The following is a 26,076-nucleotide window of genomic DNA, read 5'->3' as shown; positions in this document are numbered from 1 at the left end:
TTTTGCCTGTACACTTCTCTCTATGTGTTTCTAGAAAACTGATCTGATTTGTGATCGTATGTTAGGCCTACTATGAATCATACATGATAGGATTTCCTAGCTTGCTCAAGCAATGGCGCCACCGTGTGGAGAAAGGTGCTATGTGCTGCTATAGTAGCCTACTGTTCCATAAGCTCATCATGTATTTCTTTGTTTTTATTATCAAAGTTACAAAACAGAGTAGACTGTTTGCCTTCTGCTCTCTCAGTTTGTTTTTCAGTTTGATAGTGTTATTCATATGATGAATTGGGAATTTTTACGCGATTTTTGTAAAAAAAACTTTACATCAATCTTCATTTAATCGCAACCAAAGAAATAAAGCGGCGCTCATTGCCACCACACGAGCGCGCAGTGCTGTGGTGCGCGCGCACCTGACACCTGTCACACTGTGACGAGTTTAGGCTCTTCTGATGCATTGCACGGGAGCAGAGCGGATCTTTACGAGCGCGGGGAAACACAAACGCACACAGATCACCGAAGCTGGATCAAGCCGTCCGAAACCCTCCAAACTTTCACTGGGCCGGGCCAGCAGGCCAGCAACCGCCAATCTGGACCGATGTGCTGGCCGAGATGTCTCGACACATTTATATCAGGAATAAGATCGGCGAGGGAATCCAAGCGCCCATATTTCAGGTGACAATGTTAAGACTTGAGATAAGAAATGTTTGTTACTTTTTAATTATGTTGGATAACTTCATAGTATAACTAAACAAACACCGCTATAATTGTGTTTGATATAGCAATTGTATCGTTATAGTTGGTGTTCACTTGTTATACTAAGTAGAACTGTTTTGAGTGATGCTAAACTGAAGTACACTTTGTTTTCAGAGGTTTCTGCAATTTTGTTTGAATGGGGTGTCAAGGGCACTTGAATGAAATAAAGTGCAGAGACTTTACGATTCACTTTATCAAATCACATGAAATATTTCAAGCAGAAGTAAAACATTTTGCAAGTTACTTTTAATATTTGCATTATTACTTGAGTATAGAGAATTCTTTTGGTTTGACACGAACGGTGAAGGAAGCTCATCTGACTATATAAAGAACATCCCGAATGCAGTGAAATGAGCACTCTGACCCACTTTTTGGTGGCCCTATTAAAACACTTTAAAAAGAACAAGCTCTCTTTCTATCCTCCACAGTATAGCCCTAGAGAACCCTAGAAATAGAAACCAATCAGACCTGGCTAATTGATGTGTCCCTGTAGTCCCATTTTTTTTTCAGTCCACCCCTATCTCTCTATTTCCCTCACTCTCCTTCACTTTCTTTTTTCTTTTTTTTTTTTTAACTTGTGTTTATGTACAGCTGTTTTTTTTTTTTTTTTTTTTTTTTTTAATCTTATATCTTTATGTAACCTCAAGCTGAATGGCCGGTCTGTAGGCCTGCTGTTATATCAGTCCATTAATAATAATTTACATTGATGCTATTGGCTCTCATTACTGAATGAACTTCCCTCATTAATGGTCACTAATGCATTGCACACTGCACAGTTTTATCTGCTGGCACCCTCCTCCCTCCCATCACCCACATTTGGATAACTTCCATGTTTCTACACCGTGTCCAGTCTAGTCATATTTTACCCATTTCTAATTGATGTCTATGCAACATTCAGTCAATATTTCTGTCTGATATTATTATTTATGTTTTGAAAGTGTTTTATAACCTTTTTAGGATCTCAGCAGGTACATTAAATTATATTTACATTTACATTTATTCATTTAGCAGATGCTTTTATCCTAAGCGACTTACAGATGAAGACAGTGGAAGCAATCAAAAACAACAAAAAGAGCAATGATATATAAGTGCTATAACAAGTCTCAGTTAGGTTAACACAGTACACGTAGCATGGGATTTTAACTAATATAATAAATAAAAAGAAAACGGATAGAATAAAAAATAAAAGAATAGAGCAAGCTAGTTAGAGGTCTTTACACATACACACACACACATACATATACAATTGCATAATAAATGAAAAGAAAATATAATACAAAAAGATTAGAAAGGTAGTTAGATTTTTTAAAGAATAGAATTAGAATATTGAGTGTTAAAGTTAGAGGGTCAAATAAAGATTGAAGAGATGTGTTTTAAGCCGATTCTTGAAGATGGCTAAGGACTCAACTGCTCGGATTCAGTTGGGGAGTTCATTCCACCAGAAGGGAACATTTAATTTAAAAGTCCGTAAAAGTGACTTTGTGCTTCTTTGGGATGGAACAATCAAGCAACGTTCACTTGCAGAATGCAAGCTTCTAGAGGGCACATAAGTCTGAAGTAACAAATTTAGGTAAATGGGTGCAGAGCCAGTGGTAGTTTTGTAGGCAAACATCAATGCCTTGAATTTTATGGGAGCAGCTATTGGAAGCCAGTGCAAATTGATAAACAGAGGTGTGACGTGTATTCTTTTTGGCTCATTAAAAATAAATCTTGCTGCCGCGTTCTGAATTAATTGTAAAGGTTTGATAGAATTAGCTGGAAGACCTGCCAAGAGGGCATTGCAATAGTCCAGCCTGGACAGAACAAGAGCTTGAACAAGGAGTTGTGCAGCATGTTCCAAAAGAAAGGGCTTGATCTTCTAGATGTTGAATAAAGCAAATCTGCAGGATCGGACAGTTTTAGCAATGAGGTCTGAGAAAGTCAGCTGATCATCAATCATAACTCCAAGGCTTCTAGCTGTTTTTGAAGGAGTTATAGTTGATGTGCCTAACTTGATGGTGAAATTGTGATGGAATGATGGGTTTGCTGGAATCACAAGCAGTTCTGTCTTGGCAAGGTTGAGTTGAAGGTGATGGTCCATCATCCAGGAAGAAATGTCAGTTAGACAAGCTGAGATGCGAATAGCTACCGTCCGATCATCAGGATGGAATGAGAGGTAGAGTTGAGTGTCATCAGCATAGCAGTGGTATGAAAAGCCATGTTTTTGAATGACAGAACCTAATGATGCCATGTAGACAGAGAAGAGAAGTGGTCCAAGAACTGAGCCCTGAGGCACCCCAGTAGTTAGATGTTGAGACTTGGACACCTCACCTCTCCAAGATACTTTGAAGGACCTATCTGATAGGTAAGACTCAAACCATTGAAGTGTTGTTCCTGAGATGCCTTTCGCCAGTAGGGTTGATAGGAGGATCTGGTGGTTAACCGTGTCAAAAGCAGCGGACAGATCAAGCAGGATAAGTACTGAAGATTTGGATTCTGCTCTTGCCAGTCTTAGAGCTTCAACAACTGAGAGCAAGGCCGTCTCAGTTGAATGTCCACTTCTGAAGCCAGATTGGTTGCTGTCAAGGAGATTGTTGTGTGTGAGAAATGTAGAGACTTGTTTGAACACAGCTCGTTCAAGTGTTTTTGCAATAAAAGGAAGAAGGGAAACTGGTCTGTAGTTCTCTAAAAGAGAAGTAGTGCAGTTATACGTGCCTGTCTAAATGATGAGGGAAAAACACCAGTGTGGAGGGAAGTGTTGATGATGTGGGTGAGTGCAGGTACAACTTCAGGAGAAATGGCTTGAAGGAGATGAGATGGAATTGGATCAAGCGGGCAAGTTGTAGGGTGATTAGAAAGGATGAGTTTTGACACTTCTGCCTCAGAGAGTGAAGAGAAGGATGTAAATGAGTGTAAGTTTGCTGGTGATATCAGCTTGACTGATTGTGGTGTGGAAAATTGTGCACTAATGTGTTTAATTTTATTAATGAAAAACGTTGCAAAGTCGTCAGCTATTAGAGATGAAGCAGGAGGAGGAGGAGGACAAAGAAGTGAGGAAAATGTTTTAAAAAGCATGCGAGAGTTAGATGAATTGTTAATTTTGTTATGGTAGTATATCCTTTTAGCAGAGGAGACATTAGCAGAGAAAGAAGATAGAAGTGACTGATACACAATAAGATCACTAGTATTTTTGGACTTGCGCCACACCCTTTCAGAAGCTCTAAGCTTAGAACGGTGTTCGCGTAGAACATCAGATAACCAAGGGGCAGAAGGGGTGTTACGGGCTGGCCTGGAAGATAAGGGGCAAACAGTGTCTAAACAAGATGTAAGAGTGGAGCAGAAAGTATCAGTAGCACTGTTAGCATCCAAAGATGCAAACAGTTTAGGGGAAGGAAGTGAAGATGAAACCATTGCAGATAGCCGGGAGGGTGAAAGTGTACGTAGGTTACGTCGAAAGATGATAGGTGGAGGGGTAAGTGATGTGTCAGGGATCATGTTGAGGTTAAGAGTGAGGAGGAAGTGATCCGACGTGTGCAGTGGAGTAACCAGAACATGATCAGTAGAGCAGTTTCGTGTATAAATAAGGTCCAGTTGGTTGCCTGATTTGTGAGTAGCAGTAGTTGACACTCGGTTGAGATCAAAAGAGGCAAGCAGAGTGTGGAAATCGGCAAACAGAGGTTTATCTAGATGAATGTTGAAATCTCCAAGCATAACTAGGGGAGTACCATCCTCAGAAAAGGTTGAGAGCAACACATCTAATTCATCCAAAAAGTTACCCAGTGGCCCTGGGGGTCGATAGACAACTAAAAAATGTATTTTAAAAGGGTAGGTAACAGTAACTGAATGAGATTCAAAGGAGCTGTTGATACCCAAAGATGGTAAAGGATTAAATTTCCAATCATTAGAGATGAGCAGACCAGTACCTCCACCTCTTCCAGTCAAACGGGGAGAGTGGGAAAATGAGAAATTATTGGAGAGTGCTGCAGGTGTAGCAGTGTTATAAAGTTATACAGTGTTATATTTGTGTAATAAATTCAAAACTTATCATGCTGCTTATTCTGATTCTGATCTATTAATATCAAATATAAAAATAATATGAGCCTAATGCTAATTTTATATTCTCCGAGGTAAATGGTGGAGAAATTATTTCTGAAGCAATTCATTCATGTTTTCGTTATTGCTCCCTCTACAGGTCAACAGAGGAACATATTCAAGGCGTAGTCGACTGAAGAGGTCTGATGGCAGCACCACCTCCACCAGTTTTATCCTGAGACAGGTAAAGAAATTGCCTATTTCTGAAAATGACCAACCCTGTTTCCCAGAGCCAGTCTGGATCAATTAAAAAATAGATTGACTCCTTTATTGGCTTAATTAAATGATTACCTCAAGATTAACTTAAGGTAATATGGATTTACCTTAAGTACTTAAACATATGGATAATAATCAGACACATTTAAAGGTCAGTGTAGAAAACACATTCTATGTCTTTATCCATTGCTTTGTTCAGATACAGGTGCATCTCAATAAATTAGAATGTTGTGGAAAATGTAATTTATTTCAGTAATTCAACGCAAATTGTGAAACTCGTGTATTAAACAAATTCAGTGCGCCCTGAAGCAGTTTAAGTCTTTGGTTCTTTTAATTGTGTTGATTTTGAATAAAGTTACTTGTAAATAAATGTAGTAATAAAGCGCATTTTTTGATTAATTACATTTTTTGTCATCCCTGTATATATCCATTGTTAAATTTGAGAGCCAGTGTTTATTATTTTTAGTGATTTCATAAAAGTTAAAATAAAAGCATTTTTAAAAACCCAAAAGCACAAACGATGTTACAATATACAGTAGTTTTATTCGCAATCTCTTTTAAATTCAAATGGTTTGGCCAAAACATCATAGTGTTTCATTCAACATTTCTTTCAGATTAGTTTACAAAAAAGCTAAGAAATACAAGTAGTTTTAGCACTGTAACAGTTCAAATGAAAACACCAGAGTTTAAAAAAAAAATGGAACCATTACATTGTGCTCTGCTAATATATTAAAGAACTTTAGTTTAGAAACAATAAAAACAGTAGCAGAAAGAGAGAGAGGAAGACATTCAACAAAGAAAGAAGGCAGACCTCAGCTAAAACCGCTGGATTCTCCTGTTTCGGCGGTGACTGGCAAACCGTCTAACAAAATCATCTAAGTCAAGACATTTGGCTCTCCTCACCTCAATGCTTAAGACTCCAAGATTACTGAGTCTGTCATCAGTCATGGTAGTGTGTAAATGTGTTTTTATGAGTTTAAGTGCAGAGAAGCTGCGCTCACATCTTGCACTGTTGACTGGTAAGACCACAGCTATGCAGCTCAAATGAAAAAGCTGATAAAACACTTATTTGAATGGCTCAAGGGAGATGGTAAACTCTAGGAGACTAGACAATTCAATTCCAGTCTGGAATTTCCTTTCTAACACCCTCCTCACTTGATGTAGTTCATGTTTTATGTCATCAGTATCACATTCATAAATCCTAGCAAAGTGTCATCGTCCTAGTGTCATCGTCACAAAATAAACTGATACAAAATATGCAAATCACCATGACAGTGTTAATTGAATGTTCAATCGAATTTGGCCACCATGTATACCCGCCCCTGCCCGTATACCAAGAAATTTTGGAGCACTTCATGCTTCCTTCTGCTGACCAGCTTATTTCCAGTGGGATTTAGCACCTGCCCACACTGCCAAAAGCACCAAGAGTTGGTTAAATGACCATGGTGTTGGTGTGCTTAACTGGCCAGCAATCTCACCAGTCCTGAACCCCATAGAGAATCAATAGGGTATTGTCAAGAGGAAAATGAGAAACAAGAGACCAAAAGATCCAGATGAGCTGAAGGCCAGTGTCAAAAAAACCTGGGCTTCCATACCACCTCAGCATTGCCTCAAACTGCCTCTCCTCCATGCCTCGCCGGATTGAGGCAGTAATTAAAGCAAAAGGAGCCCCTACCAAGTATTGAGTACATGTACAGTAAATGAACATACTTTCCAGAAGGCCAACAATTTACTAAAAATGTTTTTTATTTTTTTGGTCTTATAAAGTACTCTTATTTGTTGAGATCATGAATTGGTGGGTTTTTTGTTAAATGTGAGCCAAAATCATCACAATTAAAAGAACCAAAGAATAAATTACTTCAGTCTGTGTGCATTTAATTAATTTAATAAACGAGTTTCACAATTTGAGTTGAATTACTGAAATAAATGAACTTTTATAAGACATTCTAATTTATTGAGATGCACCTGTAGGCTTGATCTGGAATGATGCTTGAATTATCAACTAAAACCTTTTTCTTCCACTCTAATCATCACTACTCAAAGTTGAAACATATTAATTAATGGACCTGTGATGACATAAACTTACAATTAACAGGGGCTTACATTTACAGATTAATAAATAACGTGACAAATCTATTGCTCTGTTTTAGTTAATGGTAGATTATGCATTAACTAACATTAACTAATGGAACCTTTTTGTAAAGTGTTAGCATAACATTTTAATTATCTATGTTAACCCTTTAATTATTACACACACACACACAATCATATCTGTATGTGGGGTTTAGATTAAAAAAATAATTAGAAAGCTTTAATAAAAGTGGAAATGAAACTAAAAATATATTTGTTATATATAATTATACATATAATTAATTTATTGTATATATTTATACTTATTGTTTATGTATTTATACTATTTACAAAAACTTCTTAAAATGTTTGTTTTAATTTAATAATTTTATGTTAAACTTTCGAGATTTAAAAATAGAGAGAATGTATTTTAATAAAAGTGGAAATAAAAATGTTTTATATTATATATTAATTATATACTTGTACATGATAAAAATTGTATTATATATATATATATATATATATATATACTTACTATTTATATTTTTACAAATTATTTTATATCATTTGTTAATGTTATGTTAAAATTTGGTCAGATTTTGTAAGTTTGTAAAAAATAAATAAACATTTAATTAGTGGAGAAAATTGCATCACTGCAAATAAAAGGGAGCATTCTGGAGAAAAAAAAAATGATTGTACATTCAAATAAAATGACAGACGGAAAGAAAGAATGAAAGAGGCAGAGGGAGGCTCTCTCTCTCATCAGCGCTCACAGTCAAGGAGAACACACGTCAGCAGCAGCTCTGACTAGAAAGCTGCTCGGCCAATCAGCACACAGCTGGTCAACTGTGTCATCAGCCTGAGATTGAGGAAGGGTTTTCTCTCTCTCTTTCTCTCTTACCCTCTGTCTCTCTCTCTCTCTCTCTGATGCGGGGAGCAGCACTGTGCCGTGTGTATGTGTGTGTGAGTGTGTTGCTGAGAGATGATGAAACGTCCGCGTCAGTGAGCCGTTGGGAAGCTTCTCCCTGCCTGAGGATGTGAGAGAATTGGAGGCTGAACGAGGGATCCACTCCATCCTGCAGGCCGAGCCGTCTGCACAGGCCTTCTCTCCCTCTTTCTCTCTCTCTCTCTCCATCCTTTCTTACTCGTGAGGCTTGTCTCACCCTTTTTTTCCCTCCTTGTTCTTCCTCTGTGGAGCCAGGGGATCGTCATCCCCCCATCGATTCTTTTCCGTGGTGGTGGCTCCCCCCTTCTCTTCCTCTTCCTCCTCCCCCTCTCTCTCCATCTCCACCTCCTCCTCCTCTCTCTTTTTTTTTCTCTATTCTTCAAGAGGACCTCTTTGGAATAGCAAACCTCCATGTATGACAATTTGTACCTGCATGGATTTGAAGACTCGGAGGCGGTGAGTTATTTTTCTCGCGATCAGAATTGGCTACTGCTATATATAGTTTTTTCCCACTGGCTATATGTGTGTGTGCGTGCGTGAGTGTGCTCTTGTGAGTGTGTGTGTGTGTGTGTGCCGAACACTGGCTCAGCTGAGCTGCACACTCAGGGCCTGTGAGACTCAGTGTACCATGATTTTCTAAGATGCAGCCCACCGATCTTCGTGGGTGTACTTTTGTGAGATGCTCTTCAGAGGCTTGTGTCTTTCAGTATGTGTTGTTAATGGCACACATTCCCATTCCCATTGAACATACACTCCTATTCCATATGGCACGTTTAAAAAAAAAAAAAAGATTAATAATAATATAAAAAAGCACATTTCTCATTTATTTTTCAGTTTGACTTTTTTTTGGATTACAATATGTGTCTTTCCATTCATCGTAGGACCTGACTGATCTCTTTAAGATACTGTCTGGCTGTTTAGGGGACAGAGCCTTTTCTTGCTGATGTGAAGAATGTAATGAGTCACATGGCTTAGGTGCCCCACTTGAACGCCTTAAAATGAAATCAAGCCAGAAGTCTGGAAAAGCTGTCAGGGATTGTGTGTGAGTCTAAGTTGGAGGCCCTTAAAACCCACTGTAATTCTCATCCGATGTGTTTATTTCAAAGTTCTAAATGTATAGAGACCATTTATTTAAGATACATATCATAATCCATAATCCGGTTCCTGTGGAAGAACATATGGTATATCATGTTGTCTGCATATTTAATCAGTATTAACATATAACTTTTAACTAGCACACATAAAATCATTTTAAAATATGAATCAGCATGTATAATGTTCAAGAAACTGTTTGTTTAAAATGAATAATAAAATGCACACTATGTATATATGTATATAGTCTATTCAAACACAAAATGTATTATAATTTCAGAATTGATTACAAAAAAAATGCAAGTAGTGCATTGAGTTGAAAGCAAAATTTTGAAGTATAAAGACTGAGATGTAAAATGTGCTAAAAACAATTCTTACAGTGTATGACTGGTTTTAGGAGTTTTTATATTTGTTTACCAATAAAATCCAGATTAATTTGAATCAACTTCGTTGCGCTTTGCGTTGCAAATCCAGTGAAATGGTGGATATATAGCTAAATTTAGTTAAAAAAAATATCTGTTTAACGCCATTGTCGCTGTTTATGACATTACATATGAATCTTTAAAGGCCCTCTAATGTCACTCTTCAGCAAAAAGAATGTCATCTCGTCAAAATCGAGGATGAAAGCCATTCATTACGATTTTGGTTGTGGTTTTTTTCTTTCTTTTGCTCACAATCATCACTTCTGCTGTGAAGGATAAGCAGACTTGTGCATTTTTTGTTTCCCGAATCAGGCGTTTTGTGATTGGACTCACCGGCCTCAATTGGGTCCCTGCTGAAGTAAGCTTGTGCGGAGCGGCTGCCTTCAGGGAAAAAGTGTTTCGCCATAGGCAGCTTGCTGAAATTTTTTTAGCCGACTGTGAGGCTTTTTAGCTCTCTCTCTGCCTCTCTCTCTAATGTGATATTGACCCAATCATTCTTTTCACCGACTTAAGCTTATGTTGTTTCCAAATTGGATTAACAGAATACAGCTTCCTAGCTTCACTTCACTTTAAGCAGTATCCCATTAATTAGAGGACTATGTACATGCTGGTTGGATCTTCTTTATTATCTTAAAAGGGGAAAGTGTGAATACCTTACAGTATATGTTTTTATCGAGCTGATAAAGATCAGCTGCTTCTCTCTTGAACGTTATGGAGCCATCTGAGGACTTTATTTCGGCTGAAAATGTTCAGATTGTGTATTGTGAAGTTTTTCATGGTCCTGAGAAACCAGCAGTGAAGGTATGTATGCTCAAAGGAAGCATGTTGTTGAATAAGAATGCAGAGAGGATATCCTAGAGTCTGTTGAGATTTTCAGAGCTTCTTTTGAGAATTATTTGAACTCTAAATGTAGACTTCTTACTATTTGGAGTAGTTTATGAACTTTGCTGACAATTGATGGATGATAGAATCCGACAAGGAAACACATTGTTGAAATGAATGCATGTCAGAAAAGGGTGCTGGAAGCTCATAATTGCACGTATTTATAGTTTTTGTTTTGAAGATCATTGGTTTCTTTCCAGCTGCAGTTATTTTAAGATAAGTTTCATAGTCTGTTACTCAATTTAGAATTCATTGTTTTTATATTTGTCTTAGTGACAGATGCCTCAAATCCAAATCAATGATTTCTGCATATGAAAATATTTGATGACTGATATTTATCCATAATTAATAATTCACATTATCGTATCCATGTTACACACTGCACATTTTTGTGACAATATTTTTAATTAAAAATGACATATGATATAAATGTATCTGTTATGTTCTCTGTTAGACTATGTCATTTAGACTGTGAACAAGAGGTGTTTACCTGAAGTCACCTTCAGCTCGCAGGTGTATTTTTCTGCTTGCTTAAGGAGCATGTATCTAAACAGAGGCCCAGGTGCGTTGTTGCTGACCTAGGTTTGCAGAGATCTGAATAGCAAAATGAGAATCACAGACATAATGAAAATCCAGCAGACCAGACCAATGTGAATAAGGACCAAGGATGATGGTCCAAGTGCATTGTAAAAAAAAAAAATAATAATAATAACAATAAATTAGTGAAATGTACAGATTGACCTTAAATTAAGAGAAAAATAATAATGTTACTACACATAAAAAGTTAAATACTGAGGTAAATAGGAATATACAGAAGGTACACGGTGTCGTACAAACACAAAACAGCATCATGGTAACACGTGACACTAAAATAATTGCAATAAACATTAATTTAACAGCATAAGATGTAAACCCTAATGTACATAACTGATAAGTCAAAACTAAATGCCGTAATTTCACACAGAAGTCTGGAAATTTCATTTTATGTTTGTTTGTTTTTTTTCACTGTAAATTACAAGACGACTTGTTCTTTTTGCCTTCAAAAACAGTATATTTGACATGAAATGTCCAGTTAGATCTATTACAGTCTTTCACCATGCAGAGTAAGGAAACTTACCGTTAATAGATTAACAGGTTTTTACTGTAGCATATTTGCAGTCTTTTACCATTCAAATTTTGATCATATTTTACAGTGTGGATAGTCTGATCTTTTTTTATGCACAAATGTTGTCAAATGTCAAAATAGTTTCAGGTTTCCACTTTTGTACCATTTTGTACCACTTCAAGGTTGTGCAAGGGTTCTTGACCACAAAATGTTCATTATTCAATTTAGCATGAGAATTTTTTTTTTACCCTAATTCTGACCTGTGAGATTAAACCGTTTTTGATACTCCATCTTTAAGATTTCTATATGTAAATGTAATCAATTATGATTCATTTTACATAGTGGGATATCACAGTCTGCCATTCATCATGGCATGCCAAGTATCTGAATTCTGAATAAATATTGACTGCTGAAAATTTGGAACATTTGGAAGTTTCAGTAATTGGTTAATCAGTGAAATCAGCCATTTATATGACCTCCCTCCTTTACCGCCATGACCAGACTGTATACATGCAAGTAATGTAGTATGTGCTCTCTGTTCGCAGGGTTCAGCTGATTCCTACACTAGCAGGCCGTCTGATTCAGATGTGTCGTTGGAGGAGGAGAGGCCGGAGGGGGTTAGTCAGGGCCAGCAGGAGCGAGAACAACAGGCTGCGCTGCAGCTGGAGAGGGCAAAGGTCACGACATACACAAATCACAGTTAATATGTATTAATACTATAGGAATTCCATTATAATAGGATGGACACATCTATAACAGTGTGGACAATGCCTATTATGATTACACTTATAAAATAAGTAGAATTTATAATATGAGTACAATTAAATAAAACAAATTATTATGTCTTCCCTATTTGTTGATTGAGTCAATGAGGTGGACATGAACAGGTTGTACATTTAGTGTGTAAAAATAGACATTAACACATTTAAATTGCATAGTATATCTACATTCACAAATGTCTAACATCACAAAATAAAGGAAAACATTAATATAGCTGACATCAATCTTAAGCTAAAAGTCGCAGTAACAGAATGGGCATACATTCAAGTGTTACATTTTCACATATTAAGCATGTCTTTATTTATATATATATATATATATATATATATATATATATATATATATATATATATAAATATATATATATAATTTATTTATCTATCTATTTTATTCAAAAATATCAACTTACAGGCCAAAGCGGTGGCCTTTGCCGTGAAAACAAATGTCAGTTACTGTGGTGCGCTGGATGAAGATGTGCCTGCGCCAGGAACTGCCATCTCATTTGATGCAAAAGATTTCCTGCACATCAAAGAGGTACTGTGGCATGCTGGCCCATTAGTGAACAGGTCACTGCTGATTCAGATTCACTGATGACTTTGAATATAGAAAATGCTCGGAGGGGATAAAGTTTTTTTTCCTAGCTTTTATTTCTTTTTGTTCTTTTCTGTGCTCCATATGCAGAAGTTTAATAATGACTGGTGGATTGGGAGGCTGGTGAAAGAAGGCTGCGAGATTGGTTTTATCCCCAGTCCTCTGAAGCTGGAGAATATCAGAGCACAACTGGAACAGAAGAAAAGCCGTGTCCAAGGGTAAGCAGACAGAGAACATACATACTTACCTAGGGCAATGGAGCATTTGATTTTCCACAACCTCTTAGTCTTTAATATTGTTTCTGTTTATCAACCTGGCATTAAAAAATTCATATGTCCACCCTATTTGTTGTATATCCACTCCACTGAGTCAATGAGGTGGACAAGAACAGGCTGTAAATTTAGTGTAAAAATAGATATTAGCAAACACATTTAAATTGCATATTATATCTACATTCAAAAATATCTAAAGATGTGCACCATTACATTTTATAGGCTCATTTGTACGTGTTATGCAATTTTGATCCATTAATAAAAAGTTTTTAATTCCATTTGCACGTGTAGAAAACCAAATGCTCTATAGTTGCTATTCTATAGTTACAGCAGATACTACAACTTGTTGATACAGCAACAAAATATTAAGTCTTATTATAGGATACAATAGACATTATGAAAAATGATTTGGAATTATTCTTAAAATATTCCATTCCAAAATTGGTGGGTTTCAAGAACAGAGATGGCATTATAAAGAAAATTGACTTGCATTCACTCAGTTAATCTGGGAGCATGGCATTGCTTTAAATTAGAAATTAGATAAACACCCAGATTAAACCCAGAAGGTATGGTGGGTTTTCATTTCAGTTTCACACCAGATCTGAATTTTCACCCATTTGGTGTTTTTTTCTCCAGTTGCCTGTTACTTTATGTAATCAGGACTGTTATATTGGCCAAAAACATCATGACTTGAATTTGAACCCGATAGTTGTGTGTGCATTTATCACATTTATCACATTTTACTGTACTTTCAGTCTTGCTCATATTTACCATGTTTTACTTACTGAAATCCAATACCAGAGCCAGACTTTTGAGTATCGACATAAAGTCTACGGTGCAGTTTGTTCTGGCAAAGAACATCCACTTAATCTGTCTGTCAGCATTCATTGCGTTTCTGTTTCTGTTTCTCTTTTGTTTTTTTTTACGTTTTGTTTTGTTTTGTTTTGTTTTGGTTTTGTTTTTGTTTTGTCTTGTTGTGTCTTGTTGTGTCTTGTTGTGTCTTTTGTGACATTTAAAGACTGGAAAAATATAAAATGATTTGTTGTGTTTTTTGCTTTTCTTTGCTTTGTTTTGTTTTTTGTTTTGTGTGACATTTAAAGACTGGAAAAATATAAAATGATGAAATCAAGAGAGTAACAAAATACTGGTTAAATATTGGTGCCACAGTTTCTGCAAGGAGTTGTAGAACTGGCACTGAAGGAATACATTTGATGTTAAGAATTAGTAGTAAATATAGATAGTTTTTCATGGAAATAACATAAAATAAATATAATATACAGTTGTGCACATAGGATATAGTGACTGAATATATTTTAAAGGTGCCATAGAATGCATTGATACAATATTTTAAATCATTCTTTGATGCCCACAAAGTGTGTATGTGAAGTTTTATCTTAAAATACCCCACATATAATTTTTTATAACTTGTTGAAATTGCCACTTTTAGGGTATGAGCCAAAAACGCTCATTTTTTTGTGTTTGTCCCATTAGAATGAAATTGAACTGGTGCTCCTGCCTCCCTTTTCAGAAGAGTACGGAGCTTCAAGAGCTCAAACTCGCAGGCATACCACCGGTGTTACAGTTTAACTGGTGGTGACCATGTTACTGACCTCACATTGTTTCCAAATATAATTTTTAACTGCCACATTCCTTTTTACGGTCATTCTGGTAGCATGTGAAGGCGATATTAGTGAAAACAGACAGAGACAATGGCAGCTTTAGCAACATTATCCTTACAGAGAGCCAAGAAGCTCTTTTAGGGGGACAAATCGTGTGATACTTACTTTGTCTAGATTCTGGACGTTTGCGCAAAAAGCATTGGTATCGATCCCTCTTTCAGAAGCAATCTTTGCACAGCTCCAGCACTGAACAAAACATAGTTTGTGAGGCAGTCCGGTGTAAAATGTTAGTACAAATGTGTAGGACTCTTCTGTGTTTCATCCGGGACATTTCCTTCGAAAATGAAATTTACCCACCATATCCTCAGTGGTCTAAGGAAACGCCTATGTTCATTGGTGCATCCCAACACATGACACTTTTAATGGCTATTTGATGCTGACATTGTACCTCCAGCTGCTACAGCAAGAAAACAGTAATGGCGGACCGCTGCTTCTCACTCAGGGCTGTAGATATTTTAATAGGGCAGAGAGCATCACAAATGGGTGGGACTTTCCCAGAGTATAACATCATAGTAGTGAGAAATCTGGAACTGCTAGCGTGGAGAGACTGTTTATGATTTATAGGTATTATAAAACAATGAGTGCAAGAATTTTTACCATTTATAGGTTGTTTGTTTTCACACACTGCAGCCACACAACTGTGTTCAAACACCTTATAAAAGTGATTTTTTGCATTCTATGGCACCTTTAAAGATTTTGTGCTATCAACCTCGCATGCATTGTTCATTGTTCCAGCCTGGTACCACAGTATATAAACAAACAATCTATCTCTCTCTCTAGACTTATACAAATGATTGCACCCTGGAAATTACTAGGAAACCAATTAGATTTAAGCTTACCATTTTGGAGAGCTCTTGCGATTTTAGTAATATCCATCAGATGGTCTATGAGTCTGACGCTATTACTACATAGATGAAAGACCCAGTATCAAATTATGAGACAATTAACTTAAAACTTGAAATGATCCAAAAGTACAGGAATATATAGAGATTTAGAGTAGTCCACTTGTGTGTTCAGACACAATGACTAAAAATGTTCAATCTCTGTCTCTGTTTGTCTGCTCATTTCTTTAGTAAGTCCAGTGGAAGCTCCTCCTCTAGTTTGGGGGATGTGATGTCATCAGGTGAGCCAATGAGCTGTTGGGGGTGGGGCTTTATGAGATGGGGGTGGGGTTACAGGAATCTCCCCGAAAAAACGGAATCGTAGGCAATTCATCAGTGGATGATTTTACTTCAACACTGTCTTGCGTAAGGCTAAAGATCAAACGTGCAGACTCTTGTGAGCATGGGACAGTGGGCCATGAATGACTTGAATGGCTTTCTCACATTTGTAGAACTTGCTAATACTTTATTCTGACTTCCCTTCTTTTTCCTTTCTTTTTACAGGCAAGCAGAAACAGAAAGTGGTAAGTGTGTCCACACGATGGAAGAATCACCACCTTGCCTTCCTGTCCAGTCATTAAAGAGATGTATTTCTGCCACCACTGTCCTCAACTCAAATTCCTTTCTATAATCTTTCCTCAAAACAACTCTTATTGTGACACATTTTGACCATGCTGTGCTTTATTTACCTATGATATAATCTACAGACTGAACATGTGGCTCCCTATGATGTTGTGCCTTCCATGAGGCCTGTGGTGCTCGTTGGGCCATCGCTGAAAGGATATGAGGTGGGTTGTCCTAAATGATGTGGTTCAGGTATATCGTCATCAAACCATAGAGTTGATCCATAGAGTTTTTTCAGGTGAATCAGTGAATTCATCATAAAATAACAATGAATAGAAAATTCCTCCTTCAAGGCCATAGAGCTAGCGTTCTTTTATGACTGGCTGTGTGTCTGTGTGTGCGCATGTCGGGTTATTGATACCAGCAAAATATAATATCTATTCCAGTCTCTCCATCTCTTCACAAAGAGAAAACAAAAACATACTCCTCCTCTCCGACGTCCAGTTACCACGGCAACAACCTTCCGGGGTCCAAGAGACGTCAGTGCTAGAAAGTAGAGCATGGTTTGAAATTAGAAAGAGACAGAAAAGGGAGAGAATAACACGAACAGTGATGGAGGGAGGGAATCGTTGAGAAGAATGAAGGCGTGCAATAGACAATGACAAGGCGAGACAGTGGAGCAGAGAAAGTAAATAAAGAAAACAAGCTCCTTTGCAATTTATAGGGAGTAACTGGATGCAGATTTGTTTTTGTTTTTTTTGTAAGGATTTCATTTATATACGCAGCTGCTTGGTGTATAAATTACAGGAAGGCTTGTTTTATTAAGACCAAGTACGTTTTTGAGTTGATGAGGCGGGAGTTTTGTTCCTTAAAATTGAACAGTATGGAACCTTATTAAGTGACCAATTTGGAAATGCTCAACATATGCAGCACTTTGCACAGGAGAACTGACCAGCAATTATTATAGTGCAACAATTGGGTTCTTCACCTCTTCCTATAGGGAAATTAATATTAAATGATAGCTCATAGACCTTTAAAGACAGACTTACTGTGAGCTAAGAGGTTGTTAATCGATGGTATATGATTTTGTTCAAGCTATCAGCCCACATTATTTTAATACTTTTTTAAACAACAGAATTACGAGTGAAAAATACATTACCCATTACTCAGAAATCTCGACCAATCGAAGTAAATAGTGCCAGATGAAAATATTTTTTTAATATTACAGAACTCAATTAGGTCCTTTGCAATGCCTCATGGGATTGTACACTTTTCCTTGATTAAAGGTTAAGCTATTTTTTTTTTACTTTGTCTTTGATTAGTTTCAAATTAAAATGTGTAATGTTGTGGTTCTCCTTGTAGCTGCTGGGTTTCATAGCGTGTAACTCAAAACAAAAAAAAAAGGCTGGCACTGTTGCACTTTATTTCAATGGAGTTTGGTGTTAGCATGCTACTTCACTACAGTAAAATACCCCAATAAGCATAAACATGGCACACACACAATTATTGTTTTAAAACAGATCAGATATTATTTAAATATGAGAGAAGATCCAGGAGAATATAGACGTATGAGCTTTAATTCAATCCACAAGGAGATACAAACAAAAGGAACTGATAAAATTATTAACCACGGACAGAGAACACCATTTAAAGACCGACACTGATGGGACATGTCTGGAATCAAATTAACTAAACGAGGAACACCTGGAATTAGTGAAACTGAGGACAGGAAACATTACCGAATAAGGAAAACTGAAACTAAGACCATGGTAAAAACAAGGAAACTCAAGTCCACAACACTGACATGACGCCCCCTCCAGAAGGCATGACCTCACCCCACAACAACCAAACTTGGGAGGCCATGACTGCTCTGGAGACCATGATGGAGCTGGAGACCTGGGAGGCTATGCTGGCTCTGGAGGTCATGGCGGAGCAGCCTCGGAGGCTGCGGCCCCGGCCCCAGCCCCTGCCTCTATGGCTGGACCCTCCCCCCAAAAAAAGATACTTGGGGGGAACTTACAGGGCTGAACTCGGGGCCTGGGGCCCTCCCTGATCTTAACGGGGGATTGGGAGCACGCCCTGGGGCTAAGATGAGGGCTGAGTACAGTCTTTTCTGTCATCCTCCTTGCTTGGGTTGGGGGTGAGTTTAGGAGTGGCTTGCGAGCTCTTGAAAGTGATGTTGCCCGCATAAATGGGCTGAGGACAGAGTCAGTGCTGGGAGGAGATGGGTGGTTGGACCATTTGGCTGGGTATGTGGAGGTTCCTGGGGAGGGGTGAGCTGGGGAAACTTGGTGGTTTTCAGGAGGGACTGGATGAAGATCGCTCAAAGCTTTTTCGACTTCGGAATTAAAACCATTTAAATAAAATAGGACATGATTTACCAGCTTGATCAAGGGAAAACTACATGTGGAAAGCTAACAGCTGATGACGTCTTCATCCAGCCCCAGCCGAAAACAGACAAACGGAGTGCAGAGTCGAACCAGCTCACCTGGTTGGAGAGCTCTAGGAACTCCTCCACATACACATCCAAATTGCGACTGCCCTGCTGTTGACATCACAGTCTGTCATCAGCCGTAGTCATAATGTTCGGTCCGCTGTTCTGTCACACTTGACTTGGAGAGAAGGAACGAAAAGATCCAGGAGAATAGAGATGTATGAACTGTAATTCAATCCACAAGGAGTCACAAACAAAGGAACCAATAAATGACATTTAACAGCAGACAGAGACCTAAGACCTGAGAACACTATTTAAAGACAGACACTGATGGGACATGGCTGGAACCAAATTAACTAAACGGGGAACACCTGGAACTAATGGAACTGAGGACAGGAACAGGTAACATGACCAAACAAGGAAAACAGAACCTAAGACCGGGCAAAACAAGGAAACTAAAGTCAAAAACACTGACATTTATCATGTAAAGTGATATAAATACACTTTTAACTACATTCTTGTAATTCTCGATCACACTGAAATACTCTTTATATCTTTTTTACAGGTCACTGATATGATGCAGAAAGCTCTTTTTGACTTCTTGAAACACCGGTTTGATGGCAGGTAAGTAACAAAAGTGGTTTATAGATTTCATTATGCTCCTGAACATCACTTAGAAATTTAAAATATGAAATAATTTGTTGTAAAGAAGATAGGGTGGTTTATATGTTATAATAGGGCCTTTTGCATTGCGGGAACCTTTTCATAGTACCAGAACTAATTGTGGAACTATCCACTTTTGGGCATTTTCCTAGTACACACTATCAATGCGAATGCAACCGTTTAAATGGTACTGGGAAATAGTTTGCGCAAAATCGTCCCAGTACTTTAGTACTGTACATTTAGTTCTGGAACTAAAGCGGTGCGAAAGGCCCTAATGACAGGTTTTCACTGCAGCTAACCACAGATAATGTATTTATTGTCCTAGGATAACTATCACACGTGTGACAGCAGATATCTCACTGGCAAAGAGATCAGTGCTTAACAATCCCAGCAAGAGAGCCATCATTGAGCGCTCAAATACCAGATCCAGCCTTGGTAAGACACAGAAAGAGCTGAAACATACCTCTCAGAAGGTTATTAAACTAAATATCCCAGGTTAAATTCAAGTTCTTGTCACCAGTATCTGAGACATGTAATCCGTTACCATAGAAAATAATTTTGAGTTAGTTTCTAAATACAAGGAAAGCTATATATACAGTAATGCATTTACTGTTCAAGTCTATGGTTCTAAGTGTACTGTAAAGGCCCGTTCACATCAAGGACGATAACTATAAAGATAACGATCAAGATAAGTTCTAAAAATTGTTCCCATCCACACAACAACTATAATGATAAACACAAAGTGGAACAATATATATGGAATCACTTTTGAAATTATTTTTCTCCAGCTAATGAACGATAAAAATTTTACAGCCAATCAGAATCCATCCTGCTGTAATGAGCTCAAGAATTTAAAGCAGCAGACGAGTGTGTGCTTAGAAGAAAACAGATGATATAATTATCTGCTGTGGACACTGATATCGTTATCTTTATAGTTATTGTTCTTGGTTTAAATGGGGCTTAAGTCTAAGGGTGCTTTCACACTAGAACTTTTGGTGCGCACCCGGGTTCGATTGACATCAGATTTCGGGTCGTTTGGATGATGTTATCGCTGTCTTCCAAACTTGGGTGTGCACCCAGGGTTCGGATCAGGCAAGCGAACCAAGTGTGAAAGCACTTGAAAGTTTGAAAGTGTACTTTAAGAACTATTTTCTTGCCAAATTGTTCACCACAAAAATAGCAGTGTGCGCTAACAAAGTAAATACAGTCAATTTTGAGTTCATGTGTACTTTAACCTAGAATATTCCTTTACGACATACTGCCATCAAATACAGTATCAAAATGAGTCACTTCTCTTTTTTTGTTTATTTGTGTGTGAACTGTAGACTGATAACTCTTTGTGTGATATACATGTACAGCTGAGGTACAGAGCGAGATTGAGCGCATATTTGAACTCGCTCGCTCGCTCCAGCTGGTTGTGTTGGACGCAGACACCATCAACCATCCTGCTCAGCTGCTGAAGACTTCACTAGCACCCATTATCGTCCATGTCAAAGTGTCCTCGCCAAAGGTGTGACATTCAGAGAAACTCATGTCATGGTTTTAGTGTTGCATTAGAGAAAGACCGATCAGACTTCAAAATCTGATGGAGTAATTAACTCTTCTGTCCTGTAGGTCCTCCAGCGGCTCGTCAAATCTAGAGGAAAGTCACAGAGTAAACACCTCAATGTACAGCTCGTAGCCGCAGATAAACTAGCACAGTGTCCTCCGGTGCGTATTCTCTTACGTAGAAACATACACCCATATGGACGAAAAATACAGAAATTACTCCAGTTTTACACAGTTTTGACATAGTCATGTGTGTGTGTGTGTGTGTGTGTCTGTGTGTGTGTTCCTCTTTAACAGGAGATGTTTGACATCATCTTGGATGAGAATCAGTTAGAAGATGCATGTGAGCACCTGGCTGAGTATCTTGAGGCGTACTGGAAGGCAACCCACACCTCCAGCAGTACCCCACTCAACCCTCTGCTGGGCAGAAACCTTGGCCCTGCTGCCCTGGCCCCTTACACTACATCTGCCATATCTGGGCTGCAGGTACGCAATCCCAAACACACTCTTCACATAATAGATATTTTTAGGGCGTTTATAGATTTATAATTTATACCAAGATATTTGGTCAAACATCTTATGAATTTACAAAGCTAAATCACCTATTTGTTTTGATTGGTTAAACATTGGTTCATTTTAAATAGTCCTGTGGTGTGTTTTAAAAGTCTTATACAAATATTCAATTAAAACTTTCGATTTAATATAATGTCATAGAATTGCATATAATTATAGAAAAATGATGTTGCATAAAATAAATTGTATTTATTCAAAATATAAATTTTTTGTAACGATTTTTATTAAAGTTTTACTATCTTTTTTTATTAAAAAAAAAAAAGAAAAAAAAAAGAAAAACATACTGACTCCGAACCTTTGAAAGGTAGTATATATAATTACAAAGAAATCCAGTTAATGCTTTTTTTTTGTTCATCAAAGAATATGAAGTCAATATATATAATAATAAATCATAAATTAAAATGATTTCTGATGGATAACGTGACATTGAAGACTAATGAAAATTCAGCTTTGCCACCACAGGAATAAATTACATTTTAAAACCGTTATTTTAAATTGTAATAATATATCACAATATTAGTTTTTAATTTATTTTGATCAAATGCATGCAGCCTTGATGAGCATAAGACACAAAAACATAAAAAAACTGTATTGATCCCAAACTTTCAAACAGTAGTCTTTAATACATACTGTAAATGCTACCCTTCAAAAGTCTGTTCAGAATTTTTTTATGTTTTTGAAAGAAGTCTCTTCTGCTTACCTGGGCTTCATTTGTTTGATCAAAAATATGGTTCAGACATTAATATTGTCAAATGGCTGTTTTCAATTTTAAGTTTATTCCTGTGATGGCAAAGCTGATTTCTCAGCAAAAAAATATTCAGGGTTATTTAATGACTAGAAAGTTCAAAAGTCCAGCATTTATTTAAAATAGAAAATTTTGTTAACATTATGCGTTTTTAAATTTTTTTATGTTGAAAATGGTAGTTCTAATATTTAAAAGATAAAAACGTAAAGCTAGTGCAGGCTCTTACTTTATTTGGTACTTGTACATCAGAATCAACAGGGGCAAAAAACACGGCATGCCAACCACACTGGGGACCACTCCACCCCCAACGAACGCCGCAACCTGATGACCTCAGACGAGAACTACCACAACGAACGAGCGCACAAGGGACGGAACCGTGGCTCCTCTGGCTCGCAGCACGGCAGCAGCGGTCGAGACCACCAATACGTGGAAGAGCAGCAGGGCTACCAGGACCCCTACCAGGACACCTACAAGCCCCACCGCAACCGCAGTTCCCCAGGCAGCTACAGCCAGGACTCGCGACACCGGCTCTGAGCCACCCTGCCCCGTTTCGTCCTCCAAGCCTGAGCCACAGAGCCACCAAGCCAAGATGGCTTCTGTCCAGAATTGTATACATCTTCCATTACATTTTCATTTTGTTAAGGTCTCTTGAGCTACAAAGCAGAAACTGTTTAACCCCTTCTGAACCTTAACCATCTGACCAAAGCCTGCATTTACGTCTGCTTATACAAGGCTCAACGTGTCTGCCTGGGAAAAGGGAACCTTTCAACATGGAGCAGAAATGTTACATTTGTTATGCTTTCATGTTAATATGCTTGTTGATTTTTTTTTTCTGTTGCAAAAGGGCAGGTTTTACTTCTTCTACCAAGCAACCATTTAACTTAAAAATGAAATGATTTGTTGGTCCTTAAAAGCAAATATTCTGTGAAGCTAGCAATAGCCGAGAATCAGAGAGTTGTAAAGGCTGTATACAGGATCCTTGACAACTGAACAAAGAGCTCAGTCTTTGTCATGTCATATTACCAGCATGTTACCTGACCGCATGCTTCCACTTTCATTAGTGCATAACTTGAGAGGACATAGGATGATGCTCTGATCATTGCCCATACGCAGGCCCCCAGGAAAGTGGCTGACAAACTGGAAAATTTCAGTAATGTAACACAAACCTACTGCCGGCTGTCTTTTCTTACAGAAATGGAATCTTTAAAACCATGATCTTGGAGTTTTCCTCAGCCTCGAAATCCTAGGTGGTGGAATTTCCACATCAATTCTGCCATAAATAGCAGGAATCTTAGATTTGGCCCCAGCCAGCCAGTCATCTCTGCAGGTTAGCTTGGTGCACTGCATTCTAGCCCATGGACTCATTTCTTACCAGGCATTATTTTCTAGTTGGGAAGACAGCTTAAAGAGAGCCGTAACATAGGAATGCTGAACAAAAGTGTTGCTGTGATCTAGTCCTCAGTAAAGTTAGCAAGAATTGACATCTTATGATTAGTTTTCATCATTTAAAAGCTGAAATTTTGGCACTTTGGTACACTGTAATTTAAATAGATCTTAAGGGTGCTTGGTGTCTATAAAAAAAATAATAACATTTTTCTCAGCATACATGTAACTCTAGGATGAACAGGTCAGTTTAGTTCTTTAGGAGTGACTGGCACCCTGTGCTCCACCCTGCCAACTGGAGCTGCCACCATCCGGTCCACTTCAGCAGATATGCAGTGAGCTCCTCGACCGCTCCTGGGTGGCTCGCCACATCTCAAATGCTACAGACTAAACCCGACCCCGTCGTTGTTCCACTTATACATTTTCAATGTGAAAGGGACTGGCAGAGGACAAGTAGATCCTCAACATATGGAAGCAGTTCAGACCTGGACCTCTAACTTACAGAACCAACGTCTTGGCAAACCATGGATTTCCTCGCCTGCATATTCTCGCCTTACTGATTAATGCTAGTTTGTGCATTTTCAAGAGAACACATTTTAAAGAAAAAATCTCGGAAAAACTAAGGACCACAACGAGTACTTTCTGTATTGCATTTGTCTATGAGCATGCTTCTCTGTTAATTATGAGGATGAATGAACAAGAGGAATTTGGCAGTCGATGACCATTTGTCTAAACAAAAAAAAAAAATAACTCTGAATTCGCTGCCTGAGACAATCAGATGGAATTTTCTGTAAAACAGGAATGTTGTTCATACCTTTCCATCAACCTTTCCTCTCCTGTTTCACAGCAGCTTCATTTGAGCTCCAGATAAAAAATAAAAATGTCTATCTTTTTTCTTTTTTTTTTTTTCTTTTTTTTTTTTTTGCAAATTAAAGATGGAAATGCAAAAATGCATGCATATCATTTTAATTTATAACAAATTTGAAATAAAATGTTTTATGGAATACAATTATGTAAAAGGCAAATCTAGCAGTATTTAAGTTCTTTTACAAAAAAGAAAATAAGAAAAAATAAATGGTCATTTTGAAACCGTGTCATATTTATTTATTTTAGACTTTTTGCTGCCATTGGTTCATTAGCATTTCAAAAGCCATGTCCATACCAGGGTAAGAATAAAGTAAAATTAATGACTAAACCACTGCATTTTAAAAAGTTTACAAAGAATATTTCTGTGTGATTTAAGCATCAAAAAATAATACATTGTAACATCTCAAGATACCATTATATATTGTGCTATGTAAAGGTTTACAGGGCTCAAAATCAAACCTGTTTGTTAGTATTTAACGCTGATGTTTTTACAAACAGACATATTTCCATCAACATTTCCTTGACCTTACAGAGCTCATCTCTTTTCAGGAAGCCACATTTGAAAATACAGAAGACTAATAAAAAGGCATAGAATGTTACCATGTAACATTTGTTAGTGTGGCCACAATGTAACAAAATAAAAATAGAGCAGAACAGGTTGTAATAGAACAAAGCTGTCATCAACTATTAAAAAGCTAAAAGTTAAAGCAATTACACTGTTAAAGTAAACAAGAGTCAGACATTAGTAAAGTGACCAATATAGTGTATAAGGCCACAACAACCAAGAAAAGCAACTTGCATTATTATTAACTTCATTAAATAAACTGTGTATTCTCGTGCACGTGGAACATTATACTAAATTAATAAGTCCCTGAATATCCGCGTTGCTGCCTCTGGGTGGCATACAAAGCACACTAAGTTTTTACCGATGATCTTTAAGCAATTACATCTTTAAAAATGTTAATAGTGACTGTCGGCTCAGAAATATCACATCTTATTTGCAGGGAATACAATAGTTAAAAGTTTGGACTCTAAATGAGCAATTGCATTTACATTTTTGTGTGAACTATCCCTTTAAGCTTCAGTAAAAACATTACTGAGAAAATGTGCAGTGTTTGCAGAGCTGTATCTACACAACAGATGGCGACACTGAGGACCAACTAAATATACTAACAAAACTTTCATTTATACTTTGATAAGTATTCTAGTATTGTAAGAAGGAATAAATAATAGTCAGATGGCTTTCTGACAAAGCAGAGCATGCGGCCTTAAGAAACTTCGCACTTAAATTTGTTTTAAATTTTTTTTGTTATAACCAGAAGGGAGCGGTGTTGTCTTGATACTCGCTGATGCGCCTCCCCATTAGCGACCCTTCTTCTCCCTCTCAACCTCTCTTCCTTTCTTCTTAAGGCACTTTAGATTAAAGGCACTTTGTAATGTAGAATCGCTTTTAAAGACGCAGTTGGACAGAATGTTCCCTTTGTGGTGAGGACCTAGACTTCATTTGTTTACCATGTTTAAAAGTAGAACATTAATTAA

At 37.5% G+C, this 26,076-nt stretch overlaps 1 protein-coding gene across 3 annotated transcripts; it reads left to right on the top strand.

Moving 5' to 3' along the window:
* The first annotated feature begins 443 nt into the window (after positions 1–443).
* LOC128015412 (voltage-dependent L-type calcium channel subunit beta-4) lies at positions 444–24,759 on the top strand. 3 transcript variants are annotated; one of them, XM_052599226.1, is made up of 14 exons: positions 444–672; positions 4,925–5,008; positions 12,103–12,234; positions 12,749–12,871; positions 13,019–13,146; positions 15,953–16,002; positions 16,265–16,284; positions 16,468–16,548; positions 19,324–19,382; positions 19,747–19,856; positions 20,780–20,931; positions 21,036–21,131; positions 21,267–21,455; positions 22,537–24,759. In XM_052599226.1, exons 1-14 carry the CDS (start codon positions 610–612, stop codon positions 22,819–22,821), a joined length of 1,572 nt encoding a protein of 523 aa, XP_052455186.1. In that variant the 5' UTR covers positions 444–609; the 3' UTR covers positions 22,822–24,759. The 3 variants fall into 3 exon arrangements, with proteins under 3 accessions (XP_052455186.1, XP_052455187.1, XP_052455188.1); XM_052599227.1 differs by lacking the exon at positions 15,953–16,002 and having other exon boundaries at positions 447–672; positions 16,266–16,284; XM_052599228.1 differs by lacking the exons at positions 444–672; positions 4,925–5,008 and adding an exon at positions 7,988–8,512.
* Positions 24,760–26,076: the final 1,317 nt, after the last annotated feature.

The sequence above is a fragment of the Carassius gibelio genome, chromosome A6 (assembly GCF_023724105.1).
Source record: "Carassius gibelio isolate Cgi1373 ecotype wild population from Czech Republic chromosome A6, carGib1.2-hapl.c, whole genome shotgun sequence".
In the NCBI taxonomy this organism is placed as follows: Eukaryota; Metazoa; Chordata; class Actinopteri; order Cypriniformes; family Cyprinidae; genus Carassius; species Carassius gibelio.
This window is presented reverse-complemented; position numbering and strand designations above follow the sequence as displayed.

Excerpts from the sequence above, each read along its gene's own strand:
- LOC128015412 (XM_052599226.1), top strand. The coding sequence starts at position 610 with ATGTCTCGACACATTTATATCAGGAATAAGATCGGCGAGGGAATCCAA. Across the intron at positions 19,857-20,779 it reads AAATACCAGATCCAGCCTTG|CTGAGGTACAGAGCGAGATT; the intron begins GTAAGACACAGA and ends ATACATGTACAG. Across the intron at positions 21,456-22,536 it reads CTGCCATATCTGGGCTGCAG|AATCAACAGGGGCAAAAAAC; the intron begins GTACGCAATCCC and ends CTTGTACATCAG.